At 52.3% G+C, this 18,577-nt stretch overlaps 1 protein-coding gene across 6 annotated transcripts in view; it reads left to right on the forward strand.

Moving 5' to 3' along the window:
- The window catches only part of BCL9 (BCL9 transcription coactivator), an 87,220-nt gene extending 69,490 nt beyond the window's left edge, over positions 1-17,730 (forward strand). For 4 of the 6 annotated variants that reach the window (XM_039217872.1, XM_039217873.1, XM_039217871.1 and 1 more), the window contains 7 exons: positions 248-539; positions 1,709-2,025; positions 3,226-3,415; positions 4,299-4,398; positions 6,990-9,231; positions 10,478-10,738; positions 11,864-17,730. In XM_039217872.1, the coding sequence (XP_039073803.1) occupies positions 487-539; positions 1,709-2,025; positions 3,226-3,415; positions 4,299-4,398; positions 6,990-9,231; positions 10,478-10,738; positions 11,864-12,981 (4,281 nt within the window). In that variant the 5' untranslated portion in view covers positions 248-486 and the 3' untranslated portion in view covers positions 12,982-17,730. The remainder of the gene's footprint in view (positions 1-247; positions 540-1,708; positions 2,026-3,225; positions 3,416-4,298; positions 4,399-6,989; positions 9,232-10,477; positions 10,739-11,863) is intronic. The other 2 variants (XM_039217875.1, XM_039217876.1) reach the window with 2 other exon arrangements.
- The last annotated feature ends 847 nt before the right edge of the window (positions 17,731-18,577 follow it).

An 18,577-nucleotide genomic window follows, 5' to 3' on the forward strand; every position in this document is an offset into this window, starting at 1 on the left:
TTTGCATCTGGAAGTAGAGAAACGTAAGGGAGCCTGTATGGCTGAAGATGAAATGTCTTTCTCGTGTGCTTGGCAGAAAGTCCTGTCACCATTTAGCTGCCTTCGCGCCAGAGCCTGAACGCTGCCCCTCCTTCAACCCTGTTGGAAGCCAAGGAGTGGTGTAGCCGCCGCGTCTAGTTGGCTAGACTTTAACCTTGATCCTGTCGCGAGGGTGTTTTATGTCTTTCTGCGTGGCCTTTTCCCGTAGTGCGCCCTGGAGATGCGAGATTTTCCTTGGGGAGCACGAGGCACACACCCAGAGAATGCTGGAGCCGCAAGGGGACAGGACCCACTTCCAGAGCCGAGAAAAACCAAGAGAAAAAAGGCGTACAGGCTGCCAGCGCTAAGGGCCGCCGCCACTGCCCTCCGCAGCTCTTCCGGCTGCCGCCCGAGAGGAACTCGGTGAGCCCGTCCCTGTCTGTGGCCGCACACTCAGGATTTCAATCAATGCATTCCAGTAACCCTAAAGTGAGGAACTCCCCGTCAGGAAACACACAGAGGTAAGGGTCAGGGCCTGCCCGGCTGCCCCTTGGGGGTGTCCCGTGTGGACCACGAGCCCCTCTCGCGGGAACAGGGTGCTGAACTGGCAGCAGAGGGGGCTCGAGTGGGGAAAGGAAGAGGAGGCAGATGAGTAGAGAGTGGAAGAGAAATGAACAGGCTGCAGCAGGGTCGGACTTGCTGCTAGAGATTTCCTCTGGTGTCCTCTTGCCCGTCATTCTTGGGCTGCGCCTCTCTACACCCCTTCCCCGCTCACCAGAGTGCAGGGGAGAGGACCTGAGAGTCCACCAAGCACGATGCACTAACCTTGGCGAGTGAGGAAACCGAGGGCCGGAACGGCGAGGAGGCCTGGGGTCCTGGGGCTAAAACACCAGCCCCCGGTGTGAAGCCTTCTCCTCTGTTCCACAGTACTTCAATTGACACTTTTCTTTAATTTCTTCATTTTGAGAGAGAGAGAGCAAGTGAGCACAAGCAGGGGAGAGGCAAAGGGAGAGAGAGAGAGAGTGGATCCAAGAGAGAATCCCAAGCAGCCTCCGCACTATCTGCACAGAGCCCGATGCAGGGCGCGACCCACAAACAGCGAGATCACTGAGCCAAACCGACAGTCAGACACTCCACTGACTGAGCCCCTCAGGGGCCCCTTAAGTGGATATTTGAAGTTTTCTCCTCCTCCCTCGGGGCCCTGGTTAGTGCGTGTGCTCGGTGTGCGATGCTGCTTGTTTGAGGGTTTCCTCTTGCGCTGCCCGGGTCCTGCTTGGCTTTTCCAGCAGGAAGCTAAGCGAGGCTCTTGTTACAGCTGGCGGTGTCATCAGCCAGGGGGTGGGCCGGATTTTGATCTTAACGATGCCTGTTTGTTGACTCTGCTCTGGTCTTAGTGTGAGAGTCACTTCTCTGTGTACATAGAAACCATTGTCCTTTATTGACAGAAGCCCTAGAGATGGGTCCCCATGTGATCCTGGGGTGCTCGGGACCGGGCAGGCCACTCTGTCAATAGCTCCGAGATTGGGGGGCGGGGGTCGGAGGGAGCGAGGAAGGAGCTGAGGTGAAAGGTGGGGTAGTCGCTTAGTCCTCTGTGGTCTCCTTGACCCACTTCTAGAAACTGCTTCTCCCCAATTTGGGCTGCCCAGCTGTATCCAGCATCTGATCTCTCTTTATTATTTGTCTCTTTTAGTAGCCCTAAGTCAAAGCAGGAGGTGATGGTCCGTCCCCCTACAGCGATGTCCCCATCTGGAAACCCCCAGCTGGATTCCAAATTCTCCAATCAGGGTAAACAGGGGGGCTCAGCCAGCCAATCCCAGCCATCCCCCTGTGACTCCAAGAGTGGGGGCCATACCCCTAAAGCACCCCCTGGCCCAGGTGGGAGCATGGGGCTGAAGAATGGGGCTGGAAATGGTGCCAAGGGCAAGGGGAAAAGGGAGCGAAGTATTTCCGCCGACTCCTTTGATCAGAGAGATCCCGGGACTCCAAACGATGCCTCTGACGTTAAAGGTATGTCTATAAGGTCTTTGAGACTCAGAGGGAAGTAGGTGTCCCTGAGGGAAAGCCTCCGCCGTGGGTGGAGAGCCCAGTAGCGGCCAAGTGGGGAGAGTAGGTATCGGACTCCAGAGTTGTCACAGCTCATTAAGAGGGAACTGTTTCCTCTCATTTTCCTACTAACTTAAGAACCGTCTGGAACCACTTTGTTGAGGAGTCCTTGCCCTGCAGGATGCAAGTGTTTTGGGGGGCTGTGGTGGGATGCCCGTGGTCCTGACCACGTTCTTACAGATATTTCTGGCTGCCACGCTATTTATACTCCAGCATCAAGCTGGCAGCTCCAGCCTGTTGATGCCAGTGGCCCGCACTCGAGCCGTCTCTTCCCCTCCTTTGTCAGATTCACCCTCTATGACTTGAGTTCTGTGCCCTCTGGCCCCCACCTCCCCTCGAGGGGGCAAGCCCTGGCACTGGTGCGGGGTGGTCTCGGCTGATTTCCATGTTGCAGGATGAAGTCACTGCGTGGGGGAGAAATAGGGGAGGCCCCACGATGGAGCAAGCCAGGAGGAACAGGGGACCAGTGGCTGTGGCTTCAGTTGTTTTTCCTCCTAGTGTGAACCCCCAAATCCTAACTGTAGGCCAGAGCATGAAGCCAGCATTCCAGGAGAGGACGTGCGAGCCCCCTGCCCAAATTAGAGATGAAAACCTGGTGATTGTCCCCCTGACCCTCCACCCTGTCTTTCAGCCTTTCCCCGGGTGTTTATGGGGAGGCCTTCGTGAGTGCCCACGCTGTGTTGGGTGCTGGGGGGACCACGGTCAGCAAGACAGATGCAGGCGCTGTCCCCAAGGACTTGAGCACACCCAGGTGGCATGTCGTTAAACAGTCACAGTAAAATTGGATAAATGCCGAAATCAGAGAAGCGGGGGGCTATGGGTTCAACCCACAGGGGCATCCAGTCCAAGAGGTTCCAGAAAGGTTTCCAGGAAGGAGGGGTGTTTGCGTGAATGTCCGAAGGATGCACGCTAGAGAAGTAAGGAGGTGGGGGAACGGTGCTTTGTAATTCGTCATTTCGGGAGAAGCGCATTGGAATTTTTAAAAGAAGAGGTCTCTTCTTAGCAAGGTACTTCCCCCTTGACATTCTCAAGGTGGGCTTGTGCTGTGTACATGCTGGCACAAATTCTGTTCTTTCCATGACATGGGTCTTCTCGTTCTTTTAGAATGTAATTCTGCCGACCACATAAAGTCCCAGGATTCCCAGCACACGCCACACTCGATGACCCCGTCAAATGCTACGGCCCCCAGGTCTTCCACCCCCTCCCATGGCCAGACTACTGCCCCAGAGCCCACACCTGCTCAGAAGACTCCCGCCAAAGTGGTGTATGTGTTTTCTACTGAGATGGCCAATAAGTAAGTCAGTGGCCGCGTCTCCCTTACTGTTGCTGTGGCTTGTGTGTTTGGACACCTAAGTGCTTGTCCCCACTGAGGATCATTCCTTTTTGTTCCCCCCACTCGTGTTATGGTCACTTAAAGTTAACAGTACAGAAAGGGGTCAAGTAAAATAAAATACTAACCCTCCCTGCCCTTTCTCGCCAGAGGCAGCCACTAATAGTGCTTTGGCTTTCTTTCCAGACATTTTTTATGCTTAGAATATATGTCTAGGTCTTTTTTAAACATAAAAGAGATGAATTACACAATACACACATTTTCCTGTGATTTAGCATTCTTTTTTAAATAACACAAGTCTGTCTTAGAGTAATTGGAAAATATAAGTAACTACAAAGAAGAATATGTCTGGAGTTCATAGAGATAACTACGGCGAGCGTTTTAGGGCCTGGGTCTCTGGTGGATGGACCAGCAGATTTTGTACTAATTTAATTTATAAAAAATTTGAATATACCTTACATACAAACAAAGTGCATTTAGACAGCCTTAGAGTTTCACTGGGTGTTGTGAGAGTTCATAATCATGGTTGGGATTTTGAACTAGGATCCCATAAAAACACACCTACCACAGGACACTGGTTTGAAGGAGGAAATCTTGGGTTTTTTAAATGCCTCTTTTGAGATTTGCTGATGGCTGTCATTAGATTTCGGAAGTCTGGTGGTAAGCGATAGACACAAATAAGAAAAACCTGGGTTTCTCAGTCCTTATTTGACATTTCTGGCGGCCCTCTACTCAGAACCTCCCTCCCGCCCCTCGTATGAGTGCCATCCGGGGGTTTAAGTGTTTTGGAATTACGGGCGGTGAAACAGAAGCACGTGCTAGCATGTGCGTCTCTCTCGTCTTGCAGAGCTGCCGAAGCTGTGTTGAAGGGCCAGGTTGAAACTATCGTCACTTTCCACATCCAGAACATCTCTAACAGCAAGACAGAGCGAAGCACAGCCCCTTTGGTAGGCCATTCTGGAAGTGGAGTGTGGCTTAAAGGGTCTACAGCTGCTGTACAGGTGGGAGACGGTGAACGTCATTGGCAGGGAGGTAGCGTCGATGGCGTCTGTTCCTGGCGTTGTGTGGCTTCGGGTGATTACACTGTCCTGGCCTTTTCTGGCAGCCTGCTGGTCTCCTGACGGGTTACCGGGAGAGGAGGACACAGCGTAAAAACGGAGTTATGCAGAGATCGTAGATTTCCTCCATGTTAACCATCTCTGGGAAAAGCTGAATTCAGACCCTGTGTACAGGGCAGGTCAGGGTTCTTAAAAACTGACAGACGTTCTGGACTTAGCTACAGGACAGAAAAAAAAGAACTAAGCCACAATCCTGAAGCACACGCTGATAATACCATGATTAGAGTCTCAGTGATGTTCAGAATGGTCCTTATGTATTTCAGAGTGACAGGTCCATTGAGTACTTTTAATCGCCTGCTATTTCCAAAATTCTAATGAACCGTAGTTGGTTTCCTGTCTGGAACATAAGTGCCTGCCGCAAAGAACACTCAGTGAATTGCCTCAGTACAGCATTCTGAAAGGAACCAAAAGTTATTTCTTGGGACCGGTGTCACCGAGGCATCACACTGAGTGCCGTGGGGACACTAAGCGGTTCGAGATACAGTCCCTGCTTCCAGGAAGCCCAAGAGCTAGTGTTGGGTTGGGCCTTTGACATGGGAACAGTTCAGTGACATTAAATGACTCAAGGGACAATTCAAGATAAACAGATGACATTTCTGTCGATGGCGTTTCTCACCGAAGCCCCTCTCCACTGACATAGCAGAGCTTGGCCTTTGCTAGACGTAGAAAAGGCATTTTGCATTCCTCGTACATCTCTGCCAGTCAAGGGTAGAGGGGATGTGCATAATATGTAAAAGGTATATATATTAATTTATACTTAAAACTTTTATACACATATATATAACACTTAAGGTTTATATTATCTTAGAATGCACAGGGCATGTAGCGGTGCAAACTAATATTTGATCGATTGGATGACAGACTGTACCACAGTTTTCACCTCCACCTTCTCTGGTACTGAAACGAGTCGGAAAAGGAGTTGGAACTGGGCATGATCAGACAGCTCCCAGTCTAAAATCAAAAGGCGTGGCACTGAAGTGCTTCCTCTGTCCCAGCCACGTGACCCAGAGTCCGTACCCCCCCATCCAACCCCCCGCAAACACACAAAACCTGGCCACCAAAGCCAAGCTTAAAATGGCACCGGAAGGAAGGTGAAGGTGACCTCCGCACTCCAGTGAGGGTGGCGGGGCCGCGGAGGACACCTAGAGTGCACAGAGCCGGGCGGGGTGAGCTGGACTTCCCCCCACTGGTGTCTGTGCAGACATGTGTGCGTGCCTACCTGCGAGCGAGACATTGGCAGACAGAGTCCCAGAATGCGGGGACTCGACGGCAGTCTGTGTGCTTATGCAACACAAACTGTTCCGTGCAGAGACACACATGACGAGTTGCACATGGGAAACCGTTCTGAGAGTCAGTGGGGAGGTAAGGAAGAGCCTTAGGGGCTTTGAAAATGCAGACCGGATTAAGTGAACAAGTGGGAACAAATGAACATCAGAAAAGGGGTCACGCGGCTCCCTGGAGCCCCCAAAGGTCCCTGAGATGGGGTCTGTAGGCAAGGCCCTTCGGTTCTCCTTCAGTACCTCCCACAGTGCCATGGTGTAGACCCGCAGCACACACGCCCCTCTTCCAGGCACTAGCGGCATCCAAGTCACCTGCTGCAGGTGAGTGTGCTTTCACCCAGGACTTAATGTAGCGTTGGTACTTAATCAATAATAATGAGGCTGTCATCCAGCCTATAAAAAGGGCGGTCCGCTGTCTATTGGATAGAACAGATGAAGAGACACCCCGAGCTAGCTAGCCTCAGATGTCTCCACAGACCGCTTCCTGCCTACGGATTATCTTACTGCAGTTAATGTACAAATTCTTATCGAATATGGAATCAGTGATCACAAACTGAAAACCGAAACCAGAGCTGTCAGGCCCCCTGGGAACTCCAGAAGAGGAGACTTAGGTAGTCACCGTGCCAGGGGAGACACCGACACAGAGCGGCCTTCCCTGTGTCCTCTGGCGGGGCGAGCACAGAGCTGAAAGTGACAGGCACTTTTTCTTGTAGTTGAAACCATTAGGCTTCTCGATTGACAGCGAGAAGTCTGCATACCCCGTCGTTCTTTCGGGGAAAAGCAAAAGGTGTTAGGTACAGCCTCCCACACACCAAGAAACTAATCTCTCTTTGAATCAGAAACACACAGTACATGTGATATCAAACCTGTTCCTCGAAATAGATACTCAAATGTATTCGCTTTGGCAGAGGAGCTCTGCCCCTGGCATGCTCATAAAGTTATTGAAACCCAGCCTTCAGCAACGGAACAGAGGATGCCATTTGACAGTAAATTGAAAGAAAAAAAATCCAAACGGCTCTGCGTCCAGAGCGGGCTTGTTTGTGCGTGGGTCCCGCTGCGGGCATCAGGGTCAACTGGTGTGACTGGGACAGCCTTTCCATCCAACTTACCAATGATTTTTACGCTCTTGTTTGTCCTCAGAACACACAGATCTCTGCCCTTCGGAACGACCCAAAGCCCCTCCCGCCACAGCCCCCAGCTCCGGCCAGCCAGGACCAGAATCCTTCCCAGAACGCCAGGCTGCAGCCGACCCCGCCCGTTCCGGCACCAGCACCCAAGCCTGCGGCGCCCCCGCGTCCCCTGGACCGGGACAGTCCCGGTGTGGACAACAAACTGGTCCCTTCCGTGGGCAGCCCTGCCGGCTCCACACCTCTGCCCCCGGACGGCACTGGGCCGAACTCGACACCCAACAACCGAGCGGTGACCCCTGTCTCCCAGGGGAGCAATAGCTCTTCAGCAGACCCCAAAGCCCCTCCGCCCCCAGCAGCGCCCAGCGGAGAGCCCCCCGCATTGGGAGAGAACCCCGATGGGCTGTCCCAGGAGCAGCTGGAGCACCGGGAGCGCTCCTTACAGACGCTCCGTGACATCCAACGTATGCTCTTCCCCGACGAGAAGGAGTTCACAGGGGGACAGAGTGGGGGGGCCTCGCAGAATCCCGGGGTGTTAGATGGACCTCAGAAGAAACCAGAGGGGCCGATACAGGCCATGATGGCTCAATCCCAAAGCCTAGGGAAGGGCCCTGGGCCCCGGACAGATGTGGGTGCTCCCTTTGGCCCCCAAGGGCATAGAGATGTGCCCTTCTCTCCGGATGAGATGGTTCCGCCTTCCATGAACTCCCAGTCTGGGCCCATGGGACCCGACCACCTGGACCACATGACCCCCGAGCAGATAGCTTGGCTGAAGCTGCAGCAGGAGTTCTATGAGGAAAAGAGGAGGAAGCAAGAGCACGCTGTTGTGCAGCAGTGCTCCCTCCAGGACATGATGGTCCATCAGCATGGGCCGCGGGGCGTGGGCCGAGGGCCGCCCCCTCCGTACCAGATGGCCCCTGGCGAGGGCTGGGGCCCGGGGGGTGCGGAGCCCTTTGCTGATGGGATCAGCATGCCCCATTCTCTGCCTCCGAGGGGCATGGCTCCCCACCCCAACATGCCGGCGAGCCAGATGCGCCTCCCTGGGTTTGCGGGAATGATAAACTCCGAAATAGAGGGGCCGAACGTCCCCAACCCGGCATCCCGACCGGGTCTGTCCGGAGTCAGTTGGCCAGATGACGTGCCAAAAATCGCGGACGGTCGAAACTTCCCGCCTGGCCAGGGTGTCTTCAGCGGTCCTGGCCGAGGGGAACGCTTCCCCAACCCCCAAGGATTGTCCGAAGAGATGTTTCAGCAGCAGCTGGCAGAGAAGCAGCTGGGTCTCCCCCCGGGGATGAGCATGGAAGGCATCCGGCCCGGCATGGACATGAATAGGATGGTCCCCGGCTCCCAGCGCCACATGGAGCCCGGGAGCAATCCCATTTTCCCTCGAATACCCGTCGAGGGCCCTCTGAGTCCCTCGAGGGGCGACTTCCCAAAAGGGATGCCCCCACAGATGGGCCCGGGTCGGGAACTCGAGTTTGGGATGGTTCCTGGCGGGATGAAGGGAGATGTCGGTCTAAACGTCAACATGGGCGCCAACCCTCAGATGATACCTCAGAAGATGAGAGAGGCCGGGGCGGGCCCTGAGGAGATGATGAAATTACGCCCAGGTGGCGCGGACATGCTGCCCGTTCAGCAGAAGATGATGCCCCTGCCATTTGGGGAGCACCCCCAGCAAGAGTACGGCGTGGGCCCCAGGCCCTTTCTTCCCATGTCTCAGGGTCCGGGCGGCACGAGCGGCTTGCGGAATCTCAGAGAACCAATCGGGCCCGACCAAAGGACTAACAGCCGGCTCAGTCACATGCCACCACTACCTCTGAACCCTCCCAGTAACCCCACTGGCCTCAACACGGCTCCACCAGTGCAGCGCGGCCTGGGCCGGAAGCCCTTGGATATATCTGTGGCGGGCAGCCAGGTACATTCCCCAGGCGTTAACCCTCTGAAGTCTCCCACGATGCGCCAGGTCCAGTCACCGATGCTGGGCTCGCCCTCGGGGAACCTCAAGTCCCCCCAGACCCCGTCGCAGCTGGCAGGCATGCTGGCGGGCCCAGCTGCTGCCGCTTCCATTAAGTCCCCCCCTGTCCTGGGGTCTGCTGCTGCTTCGCCTGTGCACCTCAAGTCTCCATCACTTCCTGCCCCGTCACCTGGATGGACCTCCTCTCCAAAACCTCCCCTTCAGAGTCCCGGGATCCCTCCAAACCATAAAGCACCCCTCACCATGGCCTCCCCAGCCATGCTGGGCAGTGTAGAGTCAGGTCAGTATGCTTGCGTCCTCACCATCGCACCTCGCAGCCAGAGATGGCAAAAGCCTGATTCATGTACTTTAAGGAAGCTGGTGTCCTAACATGATGATGCAGCCGGTGCTCAGGGAGACGTTTCTGAGCTCAGCACTCAGTGGGGGCCTTGGCTGAGACCCACGTGTTTGTGGCCGGGCGCATAATCGGTACTTCCACGGGGTTAGGCACGAGCGTCCCTTCCCGGCAGAGAAACACGGCTCTTAGTGCAGAACATGTGTGTCAGAAGGGACCGTTAGATGGAAGAGGGGAAGACGGGACATTACGTGTCCTTTTGCAGAGTAATTTACACTTGGATGGTGAACACGGTGGTGAAAGAAAATGCCTTAACGGTGGGTAAGTGTGGCTGCTTTAAACGCTAGACCCGCCCACTTGAAGGGGCTGCCCTAGCGTCCCCAGGCTCTGGGTATAATCCTAGACAGGAAGGGGAGGCTGCTGCGAGACCTGAGTGGTTCTTGTAAATACATGGTAGCCACAGAAGCCGTTACCCAGACCTCTCTGGTAGACTGCTGTTCTCACAGATCAGCTGCAATTTACCAGCATTTTCTTCCCAGGAGAAGCTCTCCCTGATGATGGTGGTTTTATGAGTGGGACCAGAGGTGGTCAGTGGAAGATGAGCACCGAGATGTAAATACTAGGTCCGTGTCGTCTCCACTTGAGAAACTCTGGACTCCGAATAAGAAAGCGTATACAACGCATTAAAGCGTTTCTCGCAGTTGGGTAGCGGGTCCCAAAAGCAGTGGAACGGCCCCCGCAGGACTTTTATATTCAGACCCCTTGGTTGTGGACATTAACCAAGAGCACGTGTAGGGTTGGTACCAGGGGTCGGATCGCAGACGAGATGCCGGAGTTGAATTTTGAGTTGTGACCGGCAAGGGAAAGACCTGCTTACTTCATGTTCATTTCAGTGAAATAGCAGTCTGTAAGCCCCGTTCTTCCCAGGCTTGAAGATCTGTTTCTGAGGCACTCTTGGTGCGTTTGTCCTCACATCTGCTGATGCGTCACCTCATTATTGTGCTGCAGTCTGCCCTCTGCTCACGCACAGATCTTGACCGGAAGATTGGTGATTCACGTCCTGGGTCTAATAACACTATCCTGTTCATTTGTCACATTCCTGGCCTTGCTAGTTCATAATCATAGGCCCGGTAGCCTTTGAGAGGAATTTCATTCCCTGCCCGGTTTTTGTTTTATTTTGCTTTCCTTCCAGGCGGCCCCCCACCTCCTACTGCCAGCCAGTCTGCCTCGGTGAATATCCCCGGAAGCCTCCCGTCTAGCACACCTTACACCGTGCCTGCGGAGCCGACCCTTTCCCAGAACCCGCTGTCTATTATGATGTCTCGGATGTCCAAGTTCGCGATGCCCAGCTCCACCCCTTTGTACCACGACGCCATCAAGACCGTGGCCAGCTCCGATGATGACTCGCCTCCGGCTCGCTCTCCCAACTTGCCATCAATGAATAACATGCCAGGTAAGCAGGCAGGAAGCTCGGGTACCGTGTGAGACCACGGTGAGACTTCTCGCTCGCTTTTCCGACAGCCGCGGACCTCAGCGGGTGGAAGTGGAACAGGCCGAGAAAGAAAACACTCAGTAGGGTGACAGTGCACTAGAGGAAGAGAGCCGTTTTGTTACTCGCTGGAGTCTGTCTGTGCTTATTAGAAAGCAGATTTTTGGATAGCTCGTGGAGTTTCCTTATAGAAGTTCTGATGGCATCTGTGTGCCTGGATGGATTCTTTTTTCCCCTTTTGGGGGGGGGGGGCTTGGAGCAGGGAGGGTCCTCCCGGAGCAAGACTGAAACCAGTTTCTTTTTAACATTCTGATTGTTAAAATGGTTTAACATTTTATTGGACAGCTTTAGTTTTCGATTGGACAGCTTGAGTTGTCAAGTGTTCTTCTGAAAGGGCAGCTCTGACCACAGGCGGCCACGGGATTTGAGACCGTGGAAAGCCCCTATTTCCTAGCAAGCACCAGCCTTACCATGCCAGTGGTAATTCCATAGAGAAACCAAATACTTCAGTGTCCCAGAGACTAGTAGAAACTGTGCGCTTTCCTTCTCTGTTAAAAGCTGTGTTTCTTTAACATTTCATACACCCTAGAGTTTAAAATGCTCTCTCCGTAAGGCAATCTAAAAAGATAATGCCGCATGTCAATTGGTAAAGGCCCGTTTGGTTTCCTTGTTATTATTTCTGATTCTTGGACCTGTAGGACGGATCAACCCTCTTTCTCCAAAGAGGACCATGCCTAAGTCACTTCAGACAAATTCTTCTGTACGAAGTGTCTCCAATGAAAAAGGCTAACTGGTTTGCATGTGACTTTGTGACTCTTCACACAGGAGACTTTCTTCCTAGTTGTTTTCTACATGCTCTCATGTCCTACAGTTTAAGGCTCAGAGTGTAACCTCTCGTAGAGCAGTTGGGTGTCTGTGCTCCAAAACGCATTTTGATCTTGTTGAGCAAGGCAGGGATTTTGCGACGAATGTTTTCCCAACAGAGCACCTTGTGCGATTGATGTTTTAGTTGTTGCTGATTGGATTTATTGTAGTTTTTCTGAGTTGCTCTCGGTTAAGGTGATTCCTTTGATATCTTTATTTTTCTAGGAATGGGCATTAATACACAGAATCCTCGAATTTCAGGTCCAAACCCCGTGGTTCCGATGCCAACCCTCAGCCCCATGGGAATGACCCAGCCGCTTTCTCACTCCAATCAGATGCCCTCTCCGAATGCCATGGGACCCAACATACCTCCTCATGGGGTCCCGATGGGGCCGGGCCTGATGTCACACAACCCTATCATGGGGCACGGGTCCCAGGAGCCTCCGATGGTACCTCAAGGACGGATGGGTTTCCCCCAGGGCTTCCCGCCAGTACAGTCTCCTCCGCAGCAGGCTCCGTTCCCTCACAACGGCCCCAGTGGGGGGCAGGGCGGCTTCCCAGGAACCATGGGTTTCCCAGGAGAAGGCCCCCTCGGCCGCCCCAGCACCCTGCCCCAGAGTTCAGCAGATGCAGCACTTTGCAAGCCTGGAGGCCCCGGGGGCCCTGACTCCTTCGCCGTCCTGGGGAACAGCATGCCTTCGGTGTTTACAGACCCAGACCTGCAGGAGGTCATCCGACCCGGGGCCACTGGGATCCCAGAGTTCGATCTGTCTCGCATTATTCCATCTGAGAAGCCTAGCCAGACGCTGCAATATTTCCCTCGAGGGGAAGTCCCAGGCCGGAAACAGCCCCAGGGCCCTGGGCCTGGGTTTTCGCACATGCAGGGGATGATGGGCGAACAGGCCCCCAGAATGGGACTGGCATTACCTGGCATGGGGGGGCCAGGGCCAGTGGGAACCCCGGACATCCCTCTTGGCACAGCTGCATCCATGCCAGGCCACAACCCAATGAGACCACCAGCCTTTCTCCAGCAAGGCATGATGGGACCTCACCATCGGATGATGTCACCAGCACAATCTACGATGCCCGGCCAGCCTACCCTGATGAGCACCCCGGCCGCTGCCGTGGGCATGATTCCCGGCAAGGATCGGGGGCCTGCTGGGCTCTACACCCACCCTGGGCCTGTGGGCTCCCCAGGCATGATGATGTCCATGCAGGGCATGATGGGACCCCAACAGAACATCATGATCCCCCCACAGATGCGACCCCGGGGCATGGCTGCTGACGTGGGCATGAGCGGATTTAGCCAAGGACCTGGCAACCCAGGAAACATGATGTTTTAAGCTGCTAAGATTGGATGTGCCGATCCTTGTCAAGATGAGATTCCGGGTCCTGAGAGCTGCCTTGGGGGGGTCCCAGGTGTACTGTTGGTCATGCAATAGGAGAACAGAGACCCCAAGGGCTGCTTTGGGGGAGGGGGGAAACTCGAGAATGTATGGATTTACCTGAAAACAAATGATTCATTTAATCAACAGGTGTGTTTTTTTTTAAGATTTATTTTTTAAAAATTATTTTTGTGGACTTGGGTATCCCGTGATGGCACCTACTTTTGGGAAATCTATAGCCTGTGCTTCGAGAATTGCCATCGGTCATGTGTTGCACCGTTCTCTGTATGTTTACGTCCTTTGGACTGGCTTCTCCCAGGATTCTTTTCTGGTTTTGTTTTTTTGTTGTTGTTGTTGTTTTGGTTTTTTGGTTTTTTTTGTTTTTTGTTTTTGTTTTGTTTTTTGCTTTGGGCTTTATTTTTTTGTGTACTGTACTATATTGTAAAAGGGATTTTAGCAGAGACTTTAGTCTTTGGGACGAGAGGAGAACAGGAATGCTGGGCTGTTTACTTTAGGTGGAGAATCCATCTTCAGACCTTTGGACTATTTTCTTTCAACTCCAGTGTATAGAAAAAAAAACCAAACTACGACCTCAGAGCAGAGTATTAATGAAAAGCACAAAAAAAAGGAACTAAGTTCAGCGAGGGGTGGGGGGAGGGGGGAGATTTTTTCTTTTCAAAAATAATGAAGCTTAGGATGTTTGTTTTTCGGTTCGAGTGCTCTCCGGCACTGTCTGTCTCTCCCAGTCTGCAAACCCACCTTCACATTTTTCTCTCAGTTTCTCTTCCCTTCCCCCACCCCCCATCTTCTTGGTTAAGTGTGTCTCTTTCTCCCATGGTCCCTGACTGGCGACCCCTGCTTTCCTCCTCTTTCCCTTTGGCAGCTGCAATACAAGGTGTTCTTTTGGGGAAGTAAATCTAACGAAGCCTCGCCTTCCAGGCTGAGGGTCGTCCCGAGGGAAAGGCCTGTGCTTGGGATGCTTGATGGTCTTCTGCTCCCTTTCTCTTCTTCCCCGACACGCCCTTCCCTGCCCACCTTGTTTTCTGTTCTCCTTTTATTAGGAATTCCCAAGTGAATTTCACCGATGTGGGAGTGGAACAGATGCTAAAAGCTATCCAGGATTTTGTTTTTGTTTTTGTTTTTAATTTTGTGGTTCTTTCACTCCCCTCCCCCTCCCATGCGTAAAACGTTCTGTGTAACCTCCATTAAATTTGGTACAAAACCACTCACCAGAGCTGTGGTGTCAGAAAAATAAAATATATTGTTTCTTACAAAATCAAATGGCCTTTTTTATTCATTTGAGTTCCTGTGTTGGTTGGTAGGGGGCGTGGTGGCTGCCACGTGGCCCAGAAGCATAGCCCACTTTGTATGGGAGTTGGCTGATGAGGAAGGTAAGCGAAGGCTCCAGAGCTGCCCGCCCAGGTGAAGCATCTTCCCTGCGGATGAGGATTAATGAGGAATAAATACCTGAGGATTTATCCTGCCTACTGGTTCTGTCCCAGTCCTGAAAGCCTGGCTATGGGCAGAAGAGCAGCGCCGTCCCCAGTGCTGAAATGCACCTCTAGACATCATGAATGGTCCTTTCCAGGAATTTCTGTGACAGCCAATTTAATGGTGTGAAGTAATTGAGGCTGAAGGTAGATTTTCATTCATCTGCATAAGCCATGAAATGTCCCTGGATCTTGCTAAGGTAAAACATTCCTACTGTCCCTGCAAACTGTGGGTTTCCACAATCGGTGGGTTTCTGCGGTCCCTTCTGTCTCCCTTCCTCACTGCCTGCTCATTGGGGTCCCCTGCCCCCCACCGGGGGCCCTGCTTCGTCTGCACTAGGTTCAACACTCCCCTCCCCCAACCACACACAGGCCCCCCGCGCACAGTGTGCATCCTACACGGTACATGTCTGAGGGGCTGGCTGTTGGCGCTTCTGTGCCTTTGGATTTGTTCTGTTGGGTGGATTTCTTTAGGTCCTAGGCTTTTTTTCAGCTGAGGGAGTGGGCGCCCGTGGGCGCGTTCCTTCATAGGTGAGAGAAGTGAGGCACTGCAGGTGCGGAGTCTGCAGACAAACTTGGACAAATTAGGCTCTGCTGGTGTCCTACAGTCGGGAGTTCTTCCTGCGACGCTTTCTCTCTCCACGAAGTGTGTGTGAGAGCCGTTTTCTCTCCCACCGTAGGCAGCCGCCCTGTCTTCTCAGTAACACTTGAGCCCCAGACAACAAAAGTGAGAGGACTGGCTCCGCACCTCCCCCACAGGCACCTCCACGTATGTTCTCGTGCAGGTCTTTGATGGGCCTACGAAGTAGGTGGTAATCATCTCCTTTGCGGATGAGAAAGCTGAGCTCAAGTTTAAGAATTCTGGCACAATCAAATCTATTCAGATGGTCCTGCGTGGTGAAAATTTTATGTTAGGAGAGGAAAATGAGGGTTTTGTTTCCTGAACTTAGCCATTTTCCTAGGTCCTCTGGCTTTGATGTATACAGAAGACAGCAGGGAAAGGGTGAAGCATGGGGAAGGGGAGAGGAGAGCGCCCTAAGGAAGGTTAGGACCTGGTGTTTGTCCACTGGACTGGCTTCTTGGGGAGTCCCACTCCCTGCTGCACCTAATGGGGTTGTGCCCACTGATCGTGCGTGGTCCTCTTGCTACTGTCCTTAGGAGAGACAGAGCTGGGTGGGCAAGAGCTGGGTGGCCCCTGCTGGGAGAGGCTGCTGGGAGAGGCTGGGGATTTGGCCCTGCTCGCGCCGCCCCCTGCTGGACACGCGCGGCAGTGCACATGCGCTGCCCACTTGCAGAGCCGCGGCGTTTTGAAAGGACCCCTTCATAAATCTTCATTCATTTACATTGTCAGCAGATACCAACACCATTTCATCACGATGATATCTGATAAGCTAAGTTCATCTGGGGTTTGAACAGAACAATTTCTAATTTACTAAGAATGCTGTGAAATAAAATCACATTTGAGAGACTGGATGCTGTTGCACAGAGAACCAATTTTTAAAAATTAGCAAAAGGTGGATAAAGATATTTCACATTAATATAATCCTCTGAAAGCCCAGCCAGTCTCCCTGCAGTTTCAGGACGGAATGGAGGAAGTGCAATAATGCTGTGTTACTTCATTCCGGGGGTAAGTGGTGGGGGTGTGTGTGGATCATAGCATTATTTCTTAAGGACTAACAGAGTGCAGTATTTTTTTCCCTAAAACAACGTGAAATAAGATAAACTTTCTTAAAAGGATCTGCACTTATAAATGAATATAAACAACTGTAGGGATCTTGTGAAGGGCGGGGCATGAGAAAATAGAAATTCTAAAACAAATTGACAGATTTTAAAGCTAGTCTTTAAAAAAAATTCATCCAAAATTTCTCCCAGCCCTCCCTCCTCCTCTCCCCCGCCGTCCCCAGGGCCAGGTTTCATGGGTGTGCGACCCATGCAGCTGCCCAGGGCTGGGGCTTGGTCTGCTGTCACTTTTTGACATTCTCAATAATCATTGGATAGGTGACCCCACGTTGCCAATCTGCAGTGGGCCCCACGGATTGTGAAGCGGGTCCCGGCTATTGTAAACTGGACAAATCACGGCAGTGCTATAGCGCCGCTGGGCTCTTGGCCTCAGTCCTTTCTCCTTCTCCCCGATGGCAGGGGTACCCCAGGCAGGGAGGTGCTTGTGTTCCGTTTAAATGGTCTACACTTTGGCCATTTCCTTTTCTGAGTCCTTTCAAAAGGCGGAGAGTTCAGGGAAGCTGTATGTAACACAAAGACTCATTGCCGTAGCAACCACCATCTAGAGAGCATGCGTCCAGACCGTGCTGGGGTTGGGACGGGGGAATAGGTGCGGAAATTGATCAGTACAGTATAACACGGTCATTACCGTGGTGAAGGTGCGGGGTGCAACAGGCCAGAGGGGAAGGTGATTTTTCCTGGGTGGAAGGTGGTGGTGGACCTTTAAACGGGCCTGCCTGTTGAAACCGGATGGGCACTAGAAAGTAGGTGGAGGTAAGAAAGGAGCAGAGGGAGAGAGGTCACAGAGAGCCCCATGGGCCCACTGAGGAGCCTGAACTTCGGCGTTTAAGCAAGGGACGCAGGTGATCAGCTTGGCCCTTCAGGAGGAGTGTGCTGTGGTGGGGGAGACAGGCCGGGGGTGGGGTGGGAGAACACAGGAAGGTCACTTGCAAAGACTTGCTTATTCTGCAAAATCCATAAGCTCACAGACTCATCTCTTTTGCTTTAAAAAAACAGTAGATTGAATTGTGTCTTCTTTGCTTGTTTAAAAAACGTGAGCCTTCCTGCCGCTTTTTTTTTTCCTCTAACCCAGACCAGCGTTGTTCTTCAAAGTCACAAACCCTTGTATTTAAGAAAAGTCATGGCAGCTCAATTTGGTGGTAAAATTCTAATGCTATATCTAAAGCAAACAGGTTTGCAAAGCAGAAGGACCAGTTTGTGGCCAAATATTTTATACCGGAGGGAGTTAAATAATAAACTAGGTTAAAAAGAAGATATGCTATGAGGATTGTAGAAATAAAAATTGTCTCTAACAGGGCTCTTTAGCTGGGTTCCTCCACTTGTTTTCTGCCTATAGGTGACTGCACTTGAACTGTTAACTTTCTGGCTCAGTGCTTAGCTGTGCTTGGCAACCACTACTGCTAGAGGAAGAAGGTGAGTATATAATCACAGACACGGTAGATAAAGAGAAGGTTCCGAAATGATTTCCTCACACGTATTAAAAGCATGGAAAACTTCTGGGGCTCCTGGGTGGCTTAGTCGGTTAAGCGTCCGACTTTCGCTTAGGTCATGATCTCGCGGTTCATGGGTTCGAGCCCCGCGTCGGGCTCTGTGCTGACTGCCAGCTCAGAGCCTGGAGCCTGTTTCAGAGTCTGTGTCTCCCTCTCTCTCTCTCACCCACCCTTGTTCACGCTGTCTATCTCTCTCTCTCCTAGAAATAAATAAAAATTTAAAAAAAAAAAAAAAAGCATGGAAAACTTCAGCCATTTCACCAAACACACCAGAACTCAACCATCCCTTGCAAAATACACCCTCAGAGCTCAAAGCAGTTATGAGAGACCCTGGGATTCCAAAGAACAGGTTGAAAATACTCCAGCCCTAGGAAAGTGCAGTTCTTTGCCATGGCGGGGATATGGGGACCGGACTGGGTTGACAGTCGGCCCTGGGTGGTTTGCTTCTTCATACCATACGGTGTGCCCACCCCTCTATGCGTAGCTCTTCCTTCCTCCAGCATCTGGAGCTAGACTTGAGGGCAGAAGGAACTTACAAATCTTAATGGTATCCAGTGTCTAATTAGTTAGTGTCCAGGATGGATTGAAATTTTCAAGATTTTTTTTTTTTTTGCCACAGCCCAAGTTCTTTCCGTTAAAGATTCCTTGGAGCCTGTGTTCGTTTCTCATCTTTACCAAGCTTCCAGGAGTTTTCATTTTCCCAGCTTCTCACACAGAAACCCTCTGTGAGCTTCTCTGCCTGGAGACCCGTGCCCCTCCCCACACAGCCATCGGATCGAAGGTGTACGCTCAGCTCTCAGCGGTGCTGTAAGAGCTCGGGAGTACGGGCCTCTG

The sequence above is a fragment of the Hyaena hyaena genome, unplaced genomic scaffold, assembly GCF_003009895.1.
Source record: "Hyaena hyaena isolate Hyena2069 unplaced genomic scaffold, ASM300989v1 scaffold_725, whole genome shotgun sequence".
NCBI lineage: Eukaryota > Metazoa > Chordata > Mammalia > Carnivora > Hyaenidae > Hyaena > Hyaena hyaena.